Source organism: Somniosus microcephalus, chromosome 1 (assembly GCF_052327205.1).
Source record: "Somniosus microcephalus isolate GS21.2 chromosome 1, FLI_Smic_1.0, whole genome shotgun sequence".
NCBI classification, from domain to species: Eukaryota; Metazoa; Chordata; class Chondrichthyes; order Squaliformes; family Somniosidae; genus Somniosus; species Somniosus microcephalus.
Genome location: NC_140987.1, coordinates 380,098,614 through 380,120,579, shown reverse-complemented (window position 1 = coordinate 380,120,579; position 21,966 = coordinate 380,098,614). Strand labels below are relative to the sequence as shown.

At 42.8% G+C, this 21,966-nt stretch overlaps 1 protein-coding gene across 2 annotated transcripts in view; it reads right to left on the bottom strand.

Moving 5' to 3' along the window:
- LOC147125021 (protein POF1B-like) overlaps nt 1–21,966 on the bottom strand; it is a 125,099-nt gene that overhangs the window by 18,238 nt on the left and 84,895 nt on the right. For both annotated transcript variants that reach the window (XM_085996144.1, XM_085996141.1), the window contains 5 exons: nt 17,393–17,426; nt 14,217–14,297; nt 7,532–7,624; nt 5,292–5,405; nt 3,634–3,786 (listed from right to left, as the gene is read on the bottom strand). In XM_085996144.1, coding sequence (XP_085852270.1) covers nt 3,634–3,786; nt 5,292–5,405; nt 7,532–7,624; nt 14,217–14,297; nt 17,393–17,426 — 475 coding nt within the window. The remainder of the gene's footprint in view (nt 1–3,633; nt 3,787–5,291; nt 5,406–7,531; nt 7,625–14,216; nt 14,298–17,392; nt 17,427–21,966) is intronic.

Here is a 21,966-nt window from a genome sequence, read left to right as displayed (position 1 = left end):
TTTTTGCACAGTGATAAAAGTTAAAATGACTCCCTTCTGGGGAGCTTTGCTCTTGTTTCCAGCCATTGGTGGTCCTTACTGGAAAGTCTAGGCTGGTGTGTTTTTGCCACAAAAAAGATTAAGATGTATTGAAGCATCTTAGCTACATAAAATTTAGAAATGACAACAATGCATCTGTTGCCGTTTTAGAAGCATTGTGATTTCATTAGTAGACTGTTGCGATAATTCCTTCATTTTCACAGTGAGGCAAATAATCTTATTGAGGTTGCTATGCTATTAATGAACACCAGAGTTAATCATCGGTTATCAGGGAATACAAAATTTTTTAATTTTTAAAAAAAACAATGCTGTTTCATTATGATATATCTCCCAATTTGTTTTTTTTTCATTAACCACAATGTGCAGGCAGAGACAACTGTAACAAGGGCTGACACCTCCATTTTGGCTTTGGGAGGTACCAAAAATCTCTTTGATGTTAGAAAGGATAGACTCCAGCATGTTCATTGATTAGCATAGCTTTGGGCCATGCTCAGTTTCTGCGTAAGTGATGATGTTTTCCTGCAGGCTGCCAATAAATCAGATTTGGGTGGATCACTGCCAACAAATTGCAAATTAGACTTTCTTGAGGATTCCTACTCCCAACATGTTTCCCAGCCATCATCGGGAGTTGCCAACCACACCTTACAGCATGCGATAACCAATCTATAGGTGTTGAATAGTTTTAGTTTATAAGGAGTTTACAGCCCTTACAAAGTAGAGATAGGTGAGCAACATGACAGTCAATCTTCAGAATAGTCACCGAGACTGGTTTATCGTGGTGATGAAGATAACGCACCATTTATTCACACACTGTCTCTTTTCTGATACAGAACTAACCTCTCAGAGATGGTGATGTCATCGACAGAGCGCATTATTTGTGCTAATGAAACAATAAGGGATCAAGTGCACTTTCCCTGCAAGCCTCTTGTGGAGGTGTTACCAGTTGGTATTTTAAGTTGTGCATTCGATTCAACAGCTCATTAAATGCACAAGAGATCACCTTCTCAAAGAGGCCAGGGTATCATAATATTGAAAGTTTAACCTGTTTTTTGAGCACATTAAATACAATAGCCCACTGGCAGCATTCCTTAGAAGTTTCATTGTTTTTAACATGTAAAATGAATTTTGTTGTTCATGGTCTTCATTTTTTTGACTGTTTAAATGAGCACAACTACAGAGATTTGCCAATTGATTCTTCTCTTCTAAATTGATAAAATCCTCAACCTGTTGTAATCCCAATGCCTTTATGTTCTTTGGGATTTGAGTGCATTCACAATTTTACTATAGCTACCGAGTAGAGTAGTCCGAAAAAGGACCAATATACTCCAAAAATTACCTTGCTTTATATTTGACCTTTAGTTCAGAAACAGGCTGAGGGGAGGGGAGCATTCAGTGCGTTCACATATTCTCTAGTCAGCAGGATTATAATACATTTACAAACAAACTAACATCAAATAGTCTACTTGTGTTAGGGATTCAGGGAATTTCTGGCAGGAAACCCATTAAATACAAAGATAGGCCAGTAAATGGTCCAAACATCTCAGAAACATTCTTTTAGAAAGGATTTTTTTGGCACAGTACCAGAAGGGGTATAAGCATGTCTACAAGGTTAAGAGGATATTAACATATACTGAAGCAAGATTTGTCAAATGTTTTGAATCTAGATTATGTTAAGTGCTCTTTCACAGATGGCCATGCCTCTGAATTGATGTGAAACAGGTATTGAAATGGGTACTTGGGAAGAAAATTCTGTTAAAGTGGGAGAATGGCTAGTTTCCTCTAATTAACAACGTTCCTGCATTTCATTAGTGAGTTGTTCTTTACCAAGAAAAACATGCATTGCCTCCTTTTTCATTAAGAGGGATCTCACTCCTAAGGAGGTTATTGTAGGTTGCACATTCCCCTGAATGCCATTTTAATATAAACATAATTGTAAAAGAGGAAAGTGAAACATTCAAAACCTTAAAAATGGAGAAAGTGATAGACTGAGTAATTACAGGCCAGTCAGCCTAACCTCGGTGGTGGGAAAATTATTGGAAATAATTCTGAGGGACTGGATAAATCTTCATTTAGAAAGACACGGATTAATCAGGGACAGTCAGCATGGATTTGTCAAGAGAAGGTCGTGTCTGACTAACTTGATTGAATTGTTTGAGGAGGCAACAAGGAGGGTCGATGCGGGTAGTGCATTTGATGTTGTCTATATGGATTTTAGTAAGGCTTTTGATAAGGTCCCACCTGGCAGACTGGTCACGAAAGTAAAAGCCCATGGGATCCAAGGCAAAGTGGCAAGTTGGATCCAAAATTGGCTCAGAGGCAGGAAACAAAAGGTAATGGTCAAAGGGTGTTTTTGTGACTGGAAGGCTGTTTCCAGTGGGGTTCCGCAGGGCTCAGTACTGGGTCCTCTGCTTTTTTGTGGTATATGTCAATGATTTGGACTTGAATGTAGGAAGTATGATTAAGAAGTTTGCAGATGATACAAAAATTGGCTGTGTGGTTGATAATGAAAAAGAAGGCTGCAGATTGCAGGAAGATATCAATGGACTAGTCAGGTGGGCAGAACAGTGGCAAATGGAATTCAATCTGGAGAAGTGTGAGGTAATGCATTTGGGGAGGGCTAACAAGGCAAGGGAATACACTATAAATGGTAGCACACTGAGAAGTACAGAAGATCAGAGGGACCTTGGAGTGCATGTCCACAGATCCTCAAAGGTAGCAGGACAGGTAGATAAGGTGGTTAAGAAGGCATACGGGATACTTGCCTTTATTAGCCGAGGCATAGAATGTAAGAGCAGGGAGGTTATGCTTGAACTGTATAAAACAGTAGTTAGACCGCAGCTAGAATACTGCGTGCAGTTCTGGTCACCACATTACAGGAAGGATGTGATTGCACTAGAGGGGGTGCAGAGGAGATTTACGAGAATGTTGCCTGGGCTGGGAAATTTTAGCTATGAGGAAAGATTGGAGAGGCTGGGGTTGTTTTCTTTGGAACAGAGGAGGCTGAGGGGAGACCTAATTGAGGTGTGTAAAATTATGAGGGGCCTAGATAGAGTGGATAGGAAGAACCTATTTCCCTTAGCAGAGGGGTCGATAACCAGGGGGCATAGATTTAAAGTAATTGGTCAGCAGTTGAGAGGGGAGTTGAGGAGAAATGCTTTCACGCAGAGGGTGTGGGGTCTGGAACTGACTGCCTGAAAGGGTGGTAGAGGCAGAGACCCTCATCACATTTAAAAAGTACTTGGATATTCACTTGAAATGCCATAACCGACAAGGCTACGGACCAAATGCTGGAAAGTGGGATTAGGGTGGATAGCTCTTTGTCGGCCGGCACGGACAAGATGGGCCGAATGGCGGCCTCCTGTGCTGTAAATTTCTATGATTCTATGATATAGTTTTAAAATTATAATACTATAATTTAGTGAAAAATTAAAATGATGTCCACAGCCGGCACGTGAAGGACAGAGCAGGTGTACCTTTTGGCAGGGGTCAGGTAAGTGAATGGACTCGGTGTAACTGGAATAGGTTTCATTCTCTCAATTGTACTTGAAACATTTAAATACTCAGTTATGTCAAGGTATAGTATCTGTTCTTTACCTGTTGTCGGAGCGTCTCATTTTCTTGTTCCAGAGCTCGCTTGCTGTATTCCAACTCTTTCACACGGAACTCCTTATCTGCCTCTGAGTTCCTCAGAGTTAAGATCAAATCCTCAAGAGATCGGTTTCTTGAACTATTCTCCTTAATGGTACTCTAAACCAAAACACCAAAAAAAATACATTGAGAGTATGCCCATTATATGTCCTTTTGCCCACATCTACACCCTCCTGTGCACCGTTTCATAATACTGACACAATATGCTAATTTAACAAACACCATGAATTATTAAACTGTACACTATACTGTTAATGCAGCTGCAGTATGCATGTGAAAATTGTCAACTTGACTGTTACTGTAAAAACTGGCACTGTACAACACCGCTATAAGTGTCCAGAATTCTTTTCACCAAAAGATGTCAAGAGAAAAGGTAAGTGATTTTCACAGCTCAGTTCATTTATTGACTACTAAATGAACTGATATTGAGGTATACAAAAGCAAATACTGCCGATGCTGGCAATGATGTTTCATGGCAGGGATGGAGAGGAAGATACAGGACTTACAATCTCATCCATTACAACATAACAATATATAATCTTTTCCAGATTACACTGCCATTCTGCCTCTAGGTATACAGGATGAATAGATGGTATTTTTGCAAGTCAGTAAGATACAGGGGTTGAGATGTCATACGAGCTATAAATTGTGTAACTGCTCGGAACGCACTCCATAGCAGATTCTGCATAATCTGTTGCTGATGCCCCTACCAGCAAAAAAGGAAATGAAATACAGAAAGTAATCACTACAGGGGTTGAAATTACATTGTGTGATATTGGTAACAAATACATTAACACACTTGTATGAAATCCTATTTTCATGGGTCAACACCTTTAGTAAAATAGCAGATGTCGATGTGTTTGTCACCAGTATCACAGAATGTGATTTAAACCCCCATAGATTACTTTCTATATTCTATTTTTGCTGTATGGACATCCGTGACAGATGGTAGATCTGTGCAATTCAATCATGTGAATTGATAAGTAACGATATTATACTCGATTTCGCAAGCAGTACTATGGGGATATTATTGTAACTGACAGAGGTATACCATAAGGCAGTTGAGGCCAATTCATTAAATATATTCAAGAAGGAGTTAGATATATTTCTTAAGGCTAAAGGGATCAAGGGATATGGGGAGAAAGCAGGGACAGGCTACTGAATTTGGATGATCAGCCATGCTCTCATTAAATGGCAGAATAGGCTCGAGGGGCTGAATGGCCTACTCCTGCTCCTATCTTCTATGTTTCTATAACACCTACATAATATACCGCATTAACTACTACAGTCAGCAGCAGGTGATGGTACTCAGTCGGATGTGTTCCACCGTCACCTTTATGACTATAACTTTCTGAAATACATCATTGCCTGAGACATGATGAAAGTAATGCAGGACACTTCTGGCTCCGCAAACAACAAAAGGCCTCAAAGACTTTTTACGTAAGCCGAGTGGAATGTAAAGAGGGAATGATTCACGGCCTATAAAATGAACATTCTCGTGAGAATTCCTGATTAATCATCAGCTGCTGTATTAGTGTCTCCTGTTTTACTTCATAACACGAGAACTGAGTGCAACAGTCACAACCACTGTGCTACTGCTTTACCTGCAACTGTCGGTTGTTCTCTCGTACGGACTCCAAGAGCTGCAAGTATTCTGTTACCTGCTGAGATTTAAAAGCCAGGTCTCTTTCCAGCATCTCCTTGTCTGTTGTAAGTCTCTGTGGAAATAAAAGGATAAGCATTCCTTCAAATTAAAAAATGACATTTATTGTTCTGCTCAGCAGTTGAAACCATAATATAAATTTCCATCTGCAACATTAAGGTAGCATAATTTACATTTATTTTATATAAAAAAAACACACAATGCTGCCTGTATGATCTAAACAACTTGAATTAAATTGAAATTAGCATTTGCCATCTCCAGTTTTCAGATTCAACCCCACAGTTTGTGCCTCAAATTGTTTCTATAAAATGCCCATCACTAAACAAAAGCAGAACAATTTGACTCATTGATATTCAAACTGAATGCTGACCCCTCTTTCTCAAACAGAAATCAACATGGTTTCAGGCACACCCCACCCCCTACTATCTGAAGAGAAAAATAATGGTGCAGGACAAAGAGTATTGCAGAGTTTGTGATGCAAGTCCTAAAGATATTCATGGATCATGTGACAGGACTAGCAGTGGGGAGATGTAGGAATAGCCACTCTCCATAGCAACACAGCATGCTCAAGTATTTCTACAAGCATCTCTGTGCTATTAAGCCATGTATCCGATTCGCTGTACCAGTATGCTGGTGCATCAAAGTGCTGCTGTGGTGGGGAAGGAGTCCTGTTGCTTTGTCATTACACTTGTGAATTACAAAGATACAGTTTGTGCGGATCTGATACAAGGATTAGACAAATTAGGCTATTTCTGATCATAGTTCCCTACAACTTTATTTTGCTTTAGACTCAAACCTGGCAGTTCTCCCAATGGCTCAGATAAGTGTACTATATAATTGGGAGGTTGGTGGAAAGGCAAGTGCCAAACCCCCAACCTCAGCGTGCGGTCTGGGCAATTTTAACGCCTGGGCCTCATCTGCATGCCAGTCAGCTGCCTGCCCAAAATGGACAGGAAGCGCCAGCTTGCCACGGGCTGGCACCATGGGAATGGCTGCCGGCAACAAGATAAGTCGCAGGGAGTAGTTTTTGGGAGGGTCTCATGGGAGGAAATGGGCGGGAAGGCCTGCGGGGCAGGGGAGGCACTCCTGCTCCGCCTGGCCCCACAAGTTTTAGTATTTTTTAAACTTTCCTTATCTGTTTGTGCCTGGTCTGGCCCTGGATTTTCTTCCCGCTGTCTTCACCTGGCAGGAAGGCCACAAGTGCTTACCTGCTCGGGCCACCAGCTAAAATTGCAGTCAGGGCCCAATAACATCATCAAACTCTGATCTGTCTATTTAAAGGAGGACCCTTCCAGCTTCAGGTGGGTGTCCTTGCTGCCTGTTCAGAAGAGCAGGTTAAAATAGAAGATAGAGGGATCTGTGTGGGATGTTGGCAGGTAAGTCACCTGGATGATTTTAACTACCTGCTTGCTCAGTTTATGCCAAGTGGGTAGGGTTAAAATTACCCCTATGATGTGGCACTGAGCCATACAAGATAGGTTCAACCTCTATTTGTGCTGAATTAGCTGATGTCATTAGTGTCCCTGGGTTATGGAGAAGAGGGAAAATAACAAAGGTTTCTATTGCTGATCTCTATCCAGACACCCATCCTGAAAAGTGCTTTCTTGCTGACAGCAGGTGAAGGCAAGGTTTGGGTAGGCTGTGATGACCCCATAGTCTGCCAACTCTCATTATCCTGGCTCACACATGAAGAATGGGGGTTTTGTTGAGATATGAAAGGCTTTACTGATGCCTGCAGGGCCATACTCCAGTATGAGTCAGTCCCTTCAGACAAGGTGGGAAGAAGGGATTAAAGTGTGAAGAAAAAGAAAACATATATTTAAATATCAAATATAACACTGCTGTCTTTGAAATAGTAGAACAATTGGTTTCTAAAAGAATTTATACAGATTGGCAGTTTTATAGTTCCTTCAATATTCAATTCCAACATGGCAATATACTCATAATGCACACCCTCTAATGTCTTACTTTCTTGGTACTATTTTAACAAATTTGAGCTCAAACATATCAATAATATAGTTGAGATTTGTAACCACAAACACTGGGTTTAATTTTGACTTCTACAGGCCAATAACTTCTAGTGATCATCCTCAATGTTAGGTACACTTAAGCAAACAGTTAAAATTTAAGAATATAAATATTTCATTTCAGACACTGAATTGTTGCAACCCCTTGACATACATTTAAGTCGTCTTGCAGATGGAGCAGGTCTTCACGTAGGCTGCTGAATGTTGCCAAGAGTAGTCGTAGGGACTTGTCCACGGTAATTCTTGTCTAAAAAAAATCATACACAGCCCATCAGTTCAGCCATATGTAATATTCTATAACCAAGGTACTGGTTTCTTCAAGCCTAGTCACTGAACTGTAAACATCACAACTGCAGAAACCTGACAACTAACCTCCCAACAAGCAATGGTAGGTCAGATATGGCTGTATTTTTTTTATGGCTGATCAATAGCTAACAGAGCACAGTGACAGCTACAAACTGAAGGCAGTGCAAATGGATTTTCTGTAAAATTAATAATTTACGATACTAAATATCTTCCTTTAAACTGTTACTGCGAGACAACCTTGATGATTGTTTGGAGGCTGTGTCTGTGAAATGTTGACCGTTGAGCTGTGATGATTACAGTATAAAATTAGCACCACTTTCAAGTGGGGGAGAGTGCAGAACTACAAACCTGAACAGCACCTTTTTAGAACCTTCCAGTCAGGATCTCCCCTTGGCTCCCCGAGTTTATCAAGCAATTAGCTGAGTCATACAGACCAGCAAAGTCTCAAATTCAATCTCCAGCCTGTGCTGAGGTAACTGATCTCAGCCAGGACAGTGGATGGAGTACTATGATTGACTTCTACAGTCTTGGAATAGAGAAGGAGAAATCAGCCATAATTCTTGCTCTTGCGTGCTATCCACTGAACTCCTGTAGAAGTGTGTGTGTGGACATCAGGTGAAGAAAGGATCAAGCTTGTTCAGGATTCCCGATTTAGTTGAATAACTTGCTACCACATAAATAATGGCCACTTGGAGGTAACACAGGAGAAAAGGAGTCAATGCATTGAGGAGGGAAGGAGGGTAGAAAATTGACAGAAAAAGGAAGAAGAAATAAACTTCATATTCAACTGCATTCTAGTAATGTGGAGAATTTGTGATTTGTTATTACTTTCTCCAAACTTTTGATCTATTTTCAACCATTTTTCATAAGTTAGTCAAGAATCAATTAATTCTGCTGATTTATTTATTCATGTATTGGATTTTGCTGGACCAGATGCCTTCTGTCCAGCATCCACGACTGGCCCAGATGAAAATCTCTAGGAGCTGCTTAGTGACTGATCTTGTTGCTGGTGTCAGCAGAATGGCTACTTTCAAAGAAGAATGACATGAAATGATGGGTCGCTTGGGAAGAGGAAGGGTTGTTCGGGGAAGGACATTAAAACTGCTTGTGAGGTGGAGGGGAGAGCTCTTTACATTGAAAGCACTCTCTTTTACAGTAATGATCCTGTTTCTGTACAGATACAAATGGAAGATAACAGGTATTGTAAAGTAAGTGTTCTCCTGTACCAGTGAGGGTAGAAATCTCAGAGTGGAATTTCCTGGTTATTTGTGCCTAGAGGCACATGTAAAGCAAATACTTGGCGTTAAAGATCGAGGAAACTCAGGCACAAGTACGTTACGTGTGTATGTGCAAATTTCCTCGCTTTTACACCAGTCTATTGATCCCTGCCCCAAACTAATCTCGGCTTGTGGCGGTACCACCGGTTGTCCCTTACTAACTATGTACATAATTCACTATAACTTACCTGTTGGGGCCGTTGCCCCTTTAAGACGCACCCTAGTGCGCTGACGTCACGTCACGCATGACGTGACCTACGCGCGGCGGCCGCCAGCCCGACTCGGCCTTCCATGACGGCCGCCGGCACAGCCCAGCCTACCGCGACTTCGGCCGCATCGGCCAGCAGACGGGAGCGACGCGATCTCCCGCTCCCGCGACAAGCGCCGGGTCAGCCCGGCCTCCAGCTCCCGCTCCCGTGCTCGTGACTTCGGCCTCAATGGCAGCCTCCGCACCGGGGAAACGCACCAACGTATCGGCGCGGATCACGTGACCGCCCCAAGAGCGGACCAACGCGCTAACGTCATCACGCGGTCACGTGACACCCGAAGCGTGGGAAAACGTGACTGAGCGTGATGACGTCATCATGCTCTCCCGAGGACTGCGGACTCAGTCCTCGTGGCGTCCCCGTCGGGGTAAGACCTATCTCGCATTGCTCCTGTGTAAAGCCAGCTTACCTATTGTATTTAGTCAGTTCCAGTTAATAAACAACTTAGTGATTATTCATCCAAAGTCGAACTAAATTATTTAGTAGGTATTCGTCCCAAGAGGTCAACACGAATACCTACAATTGGTGACCCCGAAACCGTGAACGTGTTTTGCGGAAGAAGAGCAGCCAACAACGCCTACCACGACGGACCCCGAATCCATGAACGTTTTTCACGGGCGAAACGCGCATCCTGAACCTCGTCTTCACAGACGACGAACAACCGACTCCGTGGACGGTTTTCACGGAGGAAGCACGCAGCCTGAACCTGGCGACCCCGTCTTTGCGACCGTCTTCGCAAGGGCAGCGCAGCCTGGAGGTGATCTCGTTTTTCACGGACAAAAGAAAAAACAGCCGGACCTCGATTTTGTGAACATTTTTCACAAAAGCAAGCAAGCCATGGAAGCACCAGCCATTTTGCTGTCGCAATTCAGGGAGAAACAACTGCCCTCGTGCTTTGGCAAGGTAGAAGCCCAGTTCGCCGGGACCATCGACATGGAGCAGACCATGCATTTGCTTACTGCCCCCGTGGTCGACTTTTCTACCGCCATGCGGGTCGTCCGCCCCTACGGCAAGTATCAATCTCTCCAAGCGCGGGGTACAGCACGTTCGGGCCCACAAGGTCGGAGCGCGCCCGGCAGGGATACCGCGAGGACTCACCCCCGCGAACCGCGAGAACTCGCTCCTCTCGACACACAAGGACCCATCCCCCGCGAACCTCGGGGACCCATCCCTCGCAAGCCACAAGGATCCACCCCTCGTGCAACACGAAGACTCGTTCCCCGCCGACGACGCACCAGCCCGTCGGCCTGCTGGTTGTGTTACCTATCGTACTTGCTGGCGGGTAAGAGAAGGGTGCCGCTTTCTCGGCAGTAGTTTCACCAAGTCAACAGAAACAACAAGCAGCGTTGCCGCCCTTCCGGCAGTTTCCCCCCACCGAAAGCGACGTCGGCCCAGTCCGTCCCACCCTTTCTCTGGCCCATCAGCACAAGGGTCCGGAAGCGATTCCTCTCCATAGAGCACGTACTAGAAACAGGTTTTAAGCTTCAGCAGGTCGAAAGCCTGCACTCTGATTTTAACGTCCTGACAAGTGCCGAACGAATAGCCTTCCTACAGGAACATTGAAAGACAACCTGCTGACAGCAGGTTACTATTCCTCCTACTGTTTCATTATTGATATCAGGCCTTGTAATATCCATAGGTCCTGCAAAACTGCGTTTACTGGCTTTAAACGAGGCTTTCGCAACCAAAGAGAACATACTGCTCTCCTGAAGATTGAGGGGGTTTACTGAAGCGATCAAACAGAATTTTTCCTGGGCACGAGATGTGCCTATGTCTACAAAGCACAGGATTCGTGCTAAGCTGTACCCATCAAGGATTTGACGCACAGCTGCACGGTGATTGACAATAAATAGCCAATTTTTCCTAGTCTACCTGGTTAACTTCCAGTTCTTTTAGCACCGCACGGCAGAGTTGAATGTAATATTGAGATGAGACATCACCGATGACTGCTATCCGCTCTACTATATGAAATGGCGTACCCGGAAGCGCCTCAGTGATTTAATGAAATGAAGGTGCCCATTTTCTTCGGAAGACACACTCGGAACGTTAATTGCCCAAAAGAACCACTACGTAGCAGTCTTGCTCAGTGAATCCTTCAGGTTGGCTTGTTGGGGAAATATTGGAATGATGCCACAGCTCAGCCTCCTTACACCATCGCTACAGACAACGAGACTCACAAACCATCCTTTTTAGGATCTGCCTTTGGCATGCGTCTGATTGATAGCCTAATCCTCAACAGACAAGTCGAGCAAGAGTCAGAAACGGAGCTCAGCATGCACACCCCCTTGCTCATTCGCTTCCTCAATGTTGTTGCCTCACCAGCTATTGGTTTCAACCACTTTGGCAGGGGCAATCGAGGGGTAAAATTGTTGCGTCACCATGTGGACAGTAGCTCTTCCAATTGCCTTCCTCATGAAGAACTCGATTTGGTCACTCCCATCAGTGATGAGGCCTCAAAAAAATGCGGCTCAACACAGGCCCAGTGAACCTTTTAGTCCTACTATCATCCTAAAAGCTCCTCACAACTTCGAAGCATCTGAAATTCAAAAACGAATAAGGCTTCAATCAACATGCTCCGTATTGCAGAGCCATACATTGCATGGGAATATCCAAATCTAAAGTCTGTCTGTGAATTGATTTACAAACATGGTTTCGACAGGTCCAACATCAGCGCATTGCCCTCACTGCCAATGCCCTGATTGGAAAGCAGCTTGGAAAGTATGGCATAATTTGTATTGGCGATCTGATCCATGGGATCTACACAGTCGGCAAGAACTTCAACATGGCCAACAATTTCTGGTGGCCCTTCAAACTGTCCTCGCCACGTGGTGGCATGAACGAAAAGACAACACCTTTTGTTGAGGGTGGTGCTGCTGGTAACAGAAAAGACCGAATCAACAGAATGATCAGAACTAGGAACTAAGGGCGTGCCCGTCTCCAACTCCGACGCTCGGACAGCACCTGACGCGGGCCGACATTTGCCGTCCTAGCCCGTTACATGCTGATGCTGTTTTTCAGCCACTCGCTCGCTGCGGCCGCCCATCCCCCCTTAACAAACGCAAACATCTACTGAAGCCGCAAACATTGAGGACGGGTCCAACGGACAGCCCACGGCTGCGATTGGCCACGTGAAAGTTGCAGTCCGCACCAATCACTGCTCTGCGTAGCAACGGCTCACTCTCCGTTGTGCGATCATCGTAGCACTATGGTACGCACCATTCTGTGCGTGCCAGGCTCCCGAAGATTATGCTCACCTGTCGGCGAGTTCACCAACCTCGCCTGTAAAGTCCTTCTGGATCGCCCGGTTGACGTACCTGCAGAGTTCGTCAGAACAAGGACTTCTTCTACCATCAACAGAGCGATCGCCCGCGTCCACCCGACCTGCCCGTCACTCTGACTTGGCCTGCTGTTTTGCACGTTTCCACGGTCCTTCGCCTGACGGATACGTTTTATTCGCCACGACGTGCGTAAGGATCCGCTGCCGACCAGCATCTTCAGAGCTCGCCGAGACCACCGGCTCGTCAGCCCATCTTTGGACTTTCGTTAAAGCGAATTCTGGGGGGGCGCATGTGGCGGTACCACCGGTTGTCCCTTACTAACTATGTACATAATTCACTATAACTTACCTGTTGGGGCCGTTGCCCCTTTAAGACGCACCCTAGCGCGCTGACGTCACGTCACACATGACGTGACGTACGCCGGCCTGACTCGGCCTTCCATGACGGCCACCGGCACAGCCCGGCCTACCGCGACTTCGGCCGCATCGGCCAGCAGACGGGAGCGACGCGATCTCCCGCTCCCGCGACAAGCGCCGGGTCAGCCCGGCCTCCAGCTCCCGCTCCCGCGCTTGCGATTGCGGCCTCAACGGCCAGCCTCCGCACCGGGGAAATGCGCTGACGTATCGGCGCGGATCACGTGACCGCCCCAAGAGCGGACCAACACGCTAACGTCATCACGCGGTCACGTGACACCCGAAGCGCAGGAAAACGTGACTGAGCATGATGACATCATCATGCTCACCCGAGGACTGCGGACTCAGTCCTCGTGGCGTCCCCGTCGGGGTAAGACCTATCTCGCATTGCTCCTGTGTAAAGCCAGCTTACCTATTGTATTTCATCAGTTCCAGTTAATAAACAACTTAGTGATTATTCATCCGAAGTCAAACTAAATTATTTATCTTCACTGGAGGACATGCAGAAGGAAGACATTTGACTTCATAAACAACAGAAACTCCCATGATTTGCATTAATAACACTAATTGAACTACAAATAATCTGTCCTCCTGTTGCAATCTAATCCATAGGTTTTCAAAAGGGGTGCCTTGCCTCTAGGGAGGTGAGGTTATTGTTTGTGTGTCATTAGATTTCCCTACTTTTTTATACTTGACTCATTAGCAAATTATTTCTATTACTTTATGCTAATAAGATGCATTTATTGCCAAGACACCGCTGTTTTCCTTTTGGTGGTGTTGGGGTGGGGGGTTGGGGTAGGAGCTGACACTGTTTTTGGAAGTTAGATTCCTGAGATTGGGGGTGCCCGGGATTATGTCAACACTTACACAATGAAAAGTTTGAAAACCATTGACCTAATCCATAGAGAGATCCATGTCTCGCTCTTCGGGGCACAGCTACTGTTGTACTTTCAGAGTAAATCTTGGTGTTGAAGCTTGAAGTAGGCAAGAGGCATTGACAGCCCATGGCCTTAGACAAAATCTTGGCTGTTTCCTTCTTTCAGTGCATTAAAATGCCTTTCTATTGGGTGGCGCTCATAACAAAAAGTGAGGAATTCTCGGGTGAATGCCAGGCACATGGTATAAAGGTCATAGTGAAATGGGAAATCCACACTTATCAGTAGAATGGCTGCTATTATGTTAACTGGACTTTTCCTTCAAGTACAATGTCTATTCAGTGCTTACTTCCACAAAAAATAAACTTATCCTCAATTTTCACTGACAGTTCTATAACTATTGCCACGGCTGTATCAGTTTTACCTGCAAGATATAGCGCAAGTGTTGCTTTGTCAATTCAGATAGCCCTTTTGGTATCAAAGTTTCAATGTTTTCATTGGTGCCCTGGAAAATAAACACATTCTCTTTAGGGCTTGATACATTTTTACAACACATTTACATTCTAACTAATCAAAAAGATCTCCGCAAATGTTCTGCTTGAAAATATCTGACAGTAACTTTTCTTTTATTCATTTGCAGGATTATTAGTACTTTTTTCTGTTCTCTAATAAAGGTTAATTCTGTGCATTTCATCTCAGATTTTTGACCCACACGTCCCACAATTATCCATTCCACTTTTCTCTGAATCCATTCTCATGCATGGGAGTAGAAACTACAGTTCTCCGCTCGCCAGCTCGTGTCCATTAAAGTGAATGGGTGGAAAATCGTAGGCTGCCAAGTGCAGAGATGGAACGTCTTCCCCCTGGTGTTCTAGAGTTCAGTCTCACCCTCCCATCATCTCTCTCCTCATTTCCTTTCATTGTACACTGGTGGGGGTGGTACTGGGAGGTGGAGTACCACGAATCTCCGAGTCAGCAATCCGGAAGACTAGCCACTAAAATACATATTTTAAATCAGTGAATTTTAAGTATATATTCTTAAATGGAAAACATCTTGGATGGCCATTGTAGGTCTTCAATCACAAAGCTTTTTTTTAAACTCTGACTCCTTCCACCATCCTGCTTCAACTATTTATAATTCAGGTTCTCACATGGTCATGCTCAGCTACTCTTTCAGTTAAGATCCCTCAAGCAGATCATCTTCACAAGAGTACTCACAGTTCAAACAGCATATGCATGGGCTAGAAATTCATTATAGCCCAGGAAAAGTTTGAGAATTAGCACCAGGCGCTAATGCTTTAGGCTGCACGCAAAATTCATTCTCACTGCTCAAAGAAATGATTGGGGTGCTAAATCAAGTCTTAAAGGCCTAGCTCAGTGGCGTTACACTCAAAAAGGTGAACCAATATCAGGTGCAGTCTAATCTCAACTCATCATTGCCACAGGCTTTTCCCAGTACTTAAAGGGGAGGCTCATTGATACTGCAGCACCCCATTCTATGCATTGCTGAGGCAGCTGCACAGCCAACAAAGAGAAGCACAACAAGGAGAAGGAGCCAGAGGACTGAAGCAGGTGTGCTCATGGCAGATCCACCTCAGTCGGGTGGTCAGGGTGATTGAGTGCTTCAACAAATGCTACATATCACCATCTGTACCACAAACTTCATATACTGCCCAAAGCACCTCAGCACTCACCCACCAACAATCTCTACCTACCAACACTCACACCCACATCTCACGCCTTGCACACAATGACAACTACTCAACTATGGCAGGCACAAAGGTCATTAGTTATTAGAATGAATGTGATATGATTATGCATAAATTTACTAACGGAGTTAGCAATATTTTGTGGTCTCTCTCATTTCACCTTTATGCCCAGGAGGACGCTGTGATATGGAATGACACTGTGATATGGAATGACATAGGGATGTATGATGGGCATGTGGTTAGCAAAAGGGATCTGGGGTTTAAATCATCCTAGTGAGGCTGGAGGTCTGTTTGGAGGAGCTGGCAGAGTTCTGTAACCACCACCTTGGTGATGTGGAGCCATCTAAGACACTGCTTCTCGCTTAATTGAAGGTGCTGTCGGATTACTCTCGGAGGGTAAGGTCTCCTGGTGAGAGCACTGATGTCCCTCCTCATCCCTCTGCGCACATGTTCCCATATTTTTGGCTGCCTACGCTCCCTCCGCCATATACCCTGGAGGATGAGGTGGCATGCCAGCACAGCCCCCATTAATGTTGTCAAGTGAAGCAGTTTGAATCTTTGAACAATAAATGTAGCAACACTGCACTTGCCAGAAGACTGCTGATAAAAAAGCTTGAAATTACTCATACAAACTCATCCACTGGGTGAAACTGACAAGAAACCATCGAAACTAACCTGCCCTGGCAGCTGCGAGTGATTAATGCCGATGCCTTTGCATAACGTCGCTGGAGCCGGCTTCCTGCAGCTGTGCGCCAGCTCTCCGCGTCACTGTCTGGTCAAGGCGCAAAGGTGATGGTGAATTTTCCAGATCGGGTGCCCAGTGATCGGGTGCACGCTCACTGACATCACGATCTGCCTTGCATTGAAGTCCCTGACAGTACCTCGTACGGGTGGTGCAACAGGGAGAGCGGGAGATCAGATTTGCCGTGCGGCACTGGATTCGCCTCACCCAGTTACTGCATCAGCACCCCATTACTGCCCCCTTCAGGTGTGAACGGGAAGCACTAACCTACCGAATTTTTCTCAATAATCTTTTAAAACATAGATATAATGCAGACATAAAATGAATCCCAGCTGAATTCGTAAGTACTGTAATAACGATGGTGTGCTTGTCTTTTTTAATCCAAATACTTCCCATTGTTAAAGGACAGTACTGTACAAATAGCTAGCAAGAGGTGGCCAAAACTGGAAAATATTCCATGAGAAGACAACAATATGGCACATGGATTATGTTGTGATCAAACCCTTAAGAGTGCCTCTCACTGTAATGTTTAAAGTGGCATATAGCTGATCCAATCTTAAAATATTTTGGAATTGGTTTAAAGACCAACTACATTATTGCTAAATAGAGCCAAAGTTCAAATACAATTACAGTACATGAGTATTTATTGATGCCAACTGTTAGAGCATTTCTTTGTATCAGGTCTTTCTCTGTAATCACAAACAAGCTAGCAGCCCATTTTGAAAAGCATAAGCCACTATTCTCATACCTGCTTATACTCTCCCTTTTTGTTACTCATCTGTGCTTTTAGAATTTCTCCTACATTAGAAGCTATCATTTTGTTGTACACCTCCTTCTTGGACTTTAATCTCCTTATTCATTCATGGAATGCTAATCTTTGCCACAAACTCTTTATTCCTAGTTGAAATGTTTTGAGTTTGTACCCTACTCATTTTGTAATATTTCCCACTGTGGGTCTGCTGTATTATCTTTTCCCCTGAATTAATCTGATTATGGGTCTCCTTTTATTCCACTAAAATTTGCTCTTTTCCTGTCCAACACATTTGTTTTTGCATTAATTGTTTCTGCATTCAGGAGCAAAGAATCAACAATAATAGAACAAGTGTTTTCTTTATATATTAGCTTATAAGTGGAAACTGCAATACTTACACTGTAGTCAACATTCACATCCAAGCTGGTTTGCCTGTCAAAAAATGCAATTATAATAAATATAAATTTCTTTTAAAGTGTATTGTATTGAGTTATGTGATAAATTGTGTTGCATGGATACAGGAACAGTTACCGATTATTACATTTTAGTATTCATTAACAAACTGGTGTCAGTGTACATAACTACATGGTCTGAAATTCAGGGTTTCTTATTTTCAATGCTTTTTCTATTTAATAAATAACAGAATAAATATAGGTAGATTTAAGAGTTCATTAACATTTATTTACAAAAAGAGAGATCAATTATTGGTGGGACCTGACAGGTTGCACACATGGGAAACCACAGAGTGATAAACAGAGGTCATTGAGACATTGCACCATGAGTTACACAGAGCACACACAAGGTGAGTGCAGCACAAGTTACACAGAGCACTGACAGGCAGAGACTGCACCATGAGTTACACACAAAGCACTGACAGGGCAGGGGGCCGAAAGTGCACACTAGTCAATTCCATGCCATAAAATGCTAGACCACCATAGTACAATGTATCATTTGTATCACAGACCTGGGGAAGCTCTTTAGTACCATCATTTAATGAAACAATTTTTTTTACTTTAAGTAGATAAATCTTCTAAGACAGTCCCATATTTTGATATGAATGGAAGTTTTGCATGTATCAGTACAGAAAGTACATCGACCTCTACTGTAAAATATGGACTGCTTTCACTATTGGTATGACATATCACAACAAAATGCAGAACTGATTTGCACTAGGATTTTAAATTGACTGAACTGTTTTTACTGTCATAAAGTTTAGGGTTTTCATTAGTTCCATGAACAAGAAAAAACTGCATCAAAATGGCAGCCAAAGAATTGCCTGGGGACATGGGGGCGGGGTTGAGACTGTAACTGGCCAGAATTTCATCTCAGTTACAAACCCACAATCATGAAGTTTCATTCATATTGGTTTGTTAACTCAACAGTCTTCTATCTCAGTGATCTCAGCGTGCCAGTGTAAATAGCTTTATCATAGTATCATAGCAGCACTATTTGCAGATTATTTTATTTTAACTAAATAGACTTCATCAGCATTGCACAGGCACACACAATATAGAAGAGGAAACTAGGCCATCAGCCAATTTTCCATAATTTGCTATTCTCTCTCGCTTCAATCCTCCTTCGTCCTATCCTGTTTGGAGAGGTTCTGTTCATATTTTATACTAATTTCTGATTATTTCCATGTCTAAAGTGAAGAGCTTGAAAGCCGTTTGCAAATTCTCCTCCTAAGCACTAAACATTTTAAAAAATGTTCTTGAGTAATAACTGCTTGTCCAACCAAGGAACTACCCCACAGCACTCTAAATGATCTCAAAAATAAAGCTTTACAAATAGGACAATTATTCCAACTGTGATGTTAATTGCTGTACAGAAGGAAGGGAGAAAGAGGGAGATATATTGTATGTGTCCTCTGTCTTAACTCTATGTGGTCAGGGGTTTGGCCCTCTGAGCTGTCAATTACTGAGAGCTCCAGATTGGGCCTGCCCTTCGAACTGTGGGCTGTGGCTCCTATATTTCCCCCATAAATTAAAATGTAATGATTTTCTATAAATTATGCATTAATAGAAGTAACAGTACAAGGGAAACACAAACTCGCTCTTTGGTTACACATACAGTACCATCAAGAACCTTTACCCCAACAACCATCATATTTAAGGTGTTCTAACAGTGAGCACCCTCACTCTGGCACTTTGTGTTTCTCGTATCTAGCACTTAAATCAAAGTTAATTATCTTTCAAGTTTTTTCTAATTATTATTAAACAAAATTTCTTTAAAAAAATGTCTGCAAACCTCTCAGTGACAGATGACACTACAAACATCCTCTACAGTTATGATATACAAATGGTACTAAAACCAGCATATAGCGAGATATAAGAGGGGTGCATTTATTCAAACCTCTACAGTATATATTCTATGCCAGAATACGGTTTAAATTGTTTATTGTGCTTCATCTGACACTACCACTGATGGTGATTAAAATATGTTTTAATTTTAGTACGCAACTAAGTGTGCTGGCACAGGCATGATGGGCCGAATGGCCTCCTTCTGTGCTGTATCATTCTACGATTCTATAATCTTTCTCATGTGCTTCTTCCTTCAGAAAATGCCAAACAGGCCTGCAGTGTTACAATAATTGTCGTCTTGCTGGAGAGTTAAAAATTATAGTTTAAAAAAAAATTGAACCTAGTGTTTGCTATTCAATTGCCAAAATATGTAGGGTCAAAAAGGATAAAATTCATGAAATACCAGACCAAGGAAAATGACTAGTTGCGAGAATGTTGCCACTACATAATGAGAAGGGTGTTTAAAAAAGGTACATAGTCACTTTAATCATGTTGGAGATGACCAGGTGCTTCCACAAACATTCATATATTCATTTTCCAAAAATGACTTACTGGTTTCTGGTTCTAGTCATTTGCATATTCATAAGTTTTACGGTTTGAATAGAGTGTCAATGTTACATTTCATAAATGCAATTGTGACATTAATTCTAACTTAGTTGTGTACTAAAATTAAAACATATTTTAATCAGACTTCTGTGCCGCTGTGGAAAAAACAAGATCAAGGAAATTGCTGGTAATACAGGTAAAGAGGCTAAAGTAACAAAATACCTCTGGCAGTGTAGTGTGCGCAGCCAACGCGAGGCTCATAGCACCATTCAATATAACTGCAGATCTTGAAGTGGGATTTTCTAATGGTAATATTATTAATTTGACATGTTTTCCTTTGGTAACTGGAATGTAATGGCCCCTTGAACACGCTAAACTCCTGGAGCTCTATCTTACTGTCACCAACAAAAAAGTGCATCAGAAATAATTGGGGAAATATTGATTGCAGTGCAGCACCAAATTCATCTTTACCATTCAACAGAACAAAATTTACCTGGTTGGGAGCATGAATGCAAGTATTGAAAATAAAATGGCATTCCCCAATAGTTAACGCTTAGAAAAAAGTGAATAATGGCCCGGATTTTGCGGTCAGTGGCAAAGTGACGGCACTCGCCGCTGCCCACAAAGATCTAGCGGTCTCTGTGGCGTCGATTTCACCTCTCCCAACATTAATTTGAATCTGGCGCTAACTCCAGGGGATCTCCAGCCAATCACATTGAAGAATTCTCACAGACAGCAAACCAGGAAGTAAGATGCACTGATTATCCTTCACTATTTAATTATTTTATAGAGAACAAAATAAAGATTGGGATATACACATGGGATTAAGGTAGAAGCTGAAATATCAAATAATTTTTTTTTAATTATTAAAAACCATGCAATTTTTATCATAATGGAAAAATTTGACATTCCACAAATATAAAATTAATTTTTTGGCCCAGAGAGGTTGTTCAGCAGTAGTTCTGACTTAGTATGCCACTGACAGTTTCGCCGTCATTACAACCGCAAAATCCGGGCCATTATCTTTGTTACATTTTGATCTTTATTGGCTATTCTTGATATAAATAGCTACAAATAGGCACTCTTAGAATGGTTCAGCTGGTTAAGGCAATGAGTAGCTGAACCATACAGATTTGGAATGTTCCAAGTTCAGTCCTTAGTCTGTGTAAGTTGGCTGATCTCAGGGGGAAGGGCACTGCAATTGGCCTCAGCACCTTCATTTAGAAGGGCAACATTGGCCAGCATTCAGATTACTTTTTGCATGCCCTATTAGAATTAATACATGTAGACATCAGGAGAGGACATATTTGGGCTTTTCTGCAGTGAATGAATCGTCTGCCGACATGCAGTATCAAGGCTCTCACATGAATAATGGCTATTTAAGAAAGGTATGACAGTGTGCTCAGTGGCTGTGGAACCTTATGCCAACACCTTCAGGAGACAGAGGAGGGAGGGGAGGAAATTGGCAGAAACAATGAAGTAGCTATAAATATGCTTATAAAGGACAAAGAAAGACGGTTTAAAAAACAGGAGGAAGAGCAGGGGAAGAAAGCACAGCCTGGAACACTGCTCAAAATGGTGTGAGGCAACAAGGAAGTAAAATTCTCTTCAACCTAATGAGGAAGAAGAGATAAAGCACTGTTCACAAGTTTAACTGGTTGATTGGTATTAATAAAGTAAGAACCATCCAGTTCTATACTTACCAACACAGTCAATTGAACTCTAATAGATGTTGCATGCTGTTATCTATAATATGGAAGTGCTTCTTAATAAAGACAGAAATGCATGATGTCATCATGGACTCGATAAGCTTGCACGCTATTTTATTGCTTTCTAGCCTGCAGCTTACTGATCACACAATATGGGTGGGAGCACTATATTAGTAACCTAATCTGAAGGGAGAAATAGCCTTGACAGTATTTTGGATTTTCCCATTGTTAGTCCACAAAGCTGCTCTTCAATTATAAATAGAGGCTAATACTTTCCTACAGATGTTTTGTCCAAGCCATATAGGTGCAGCCTCATCATGGGATCACACCTATTGTGGGCAATGGATTCCCTTTATTTAATTGATGTTATTAAAGGCATAATACGTAACCTACAAGTATTGATATTGGATTAAATGC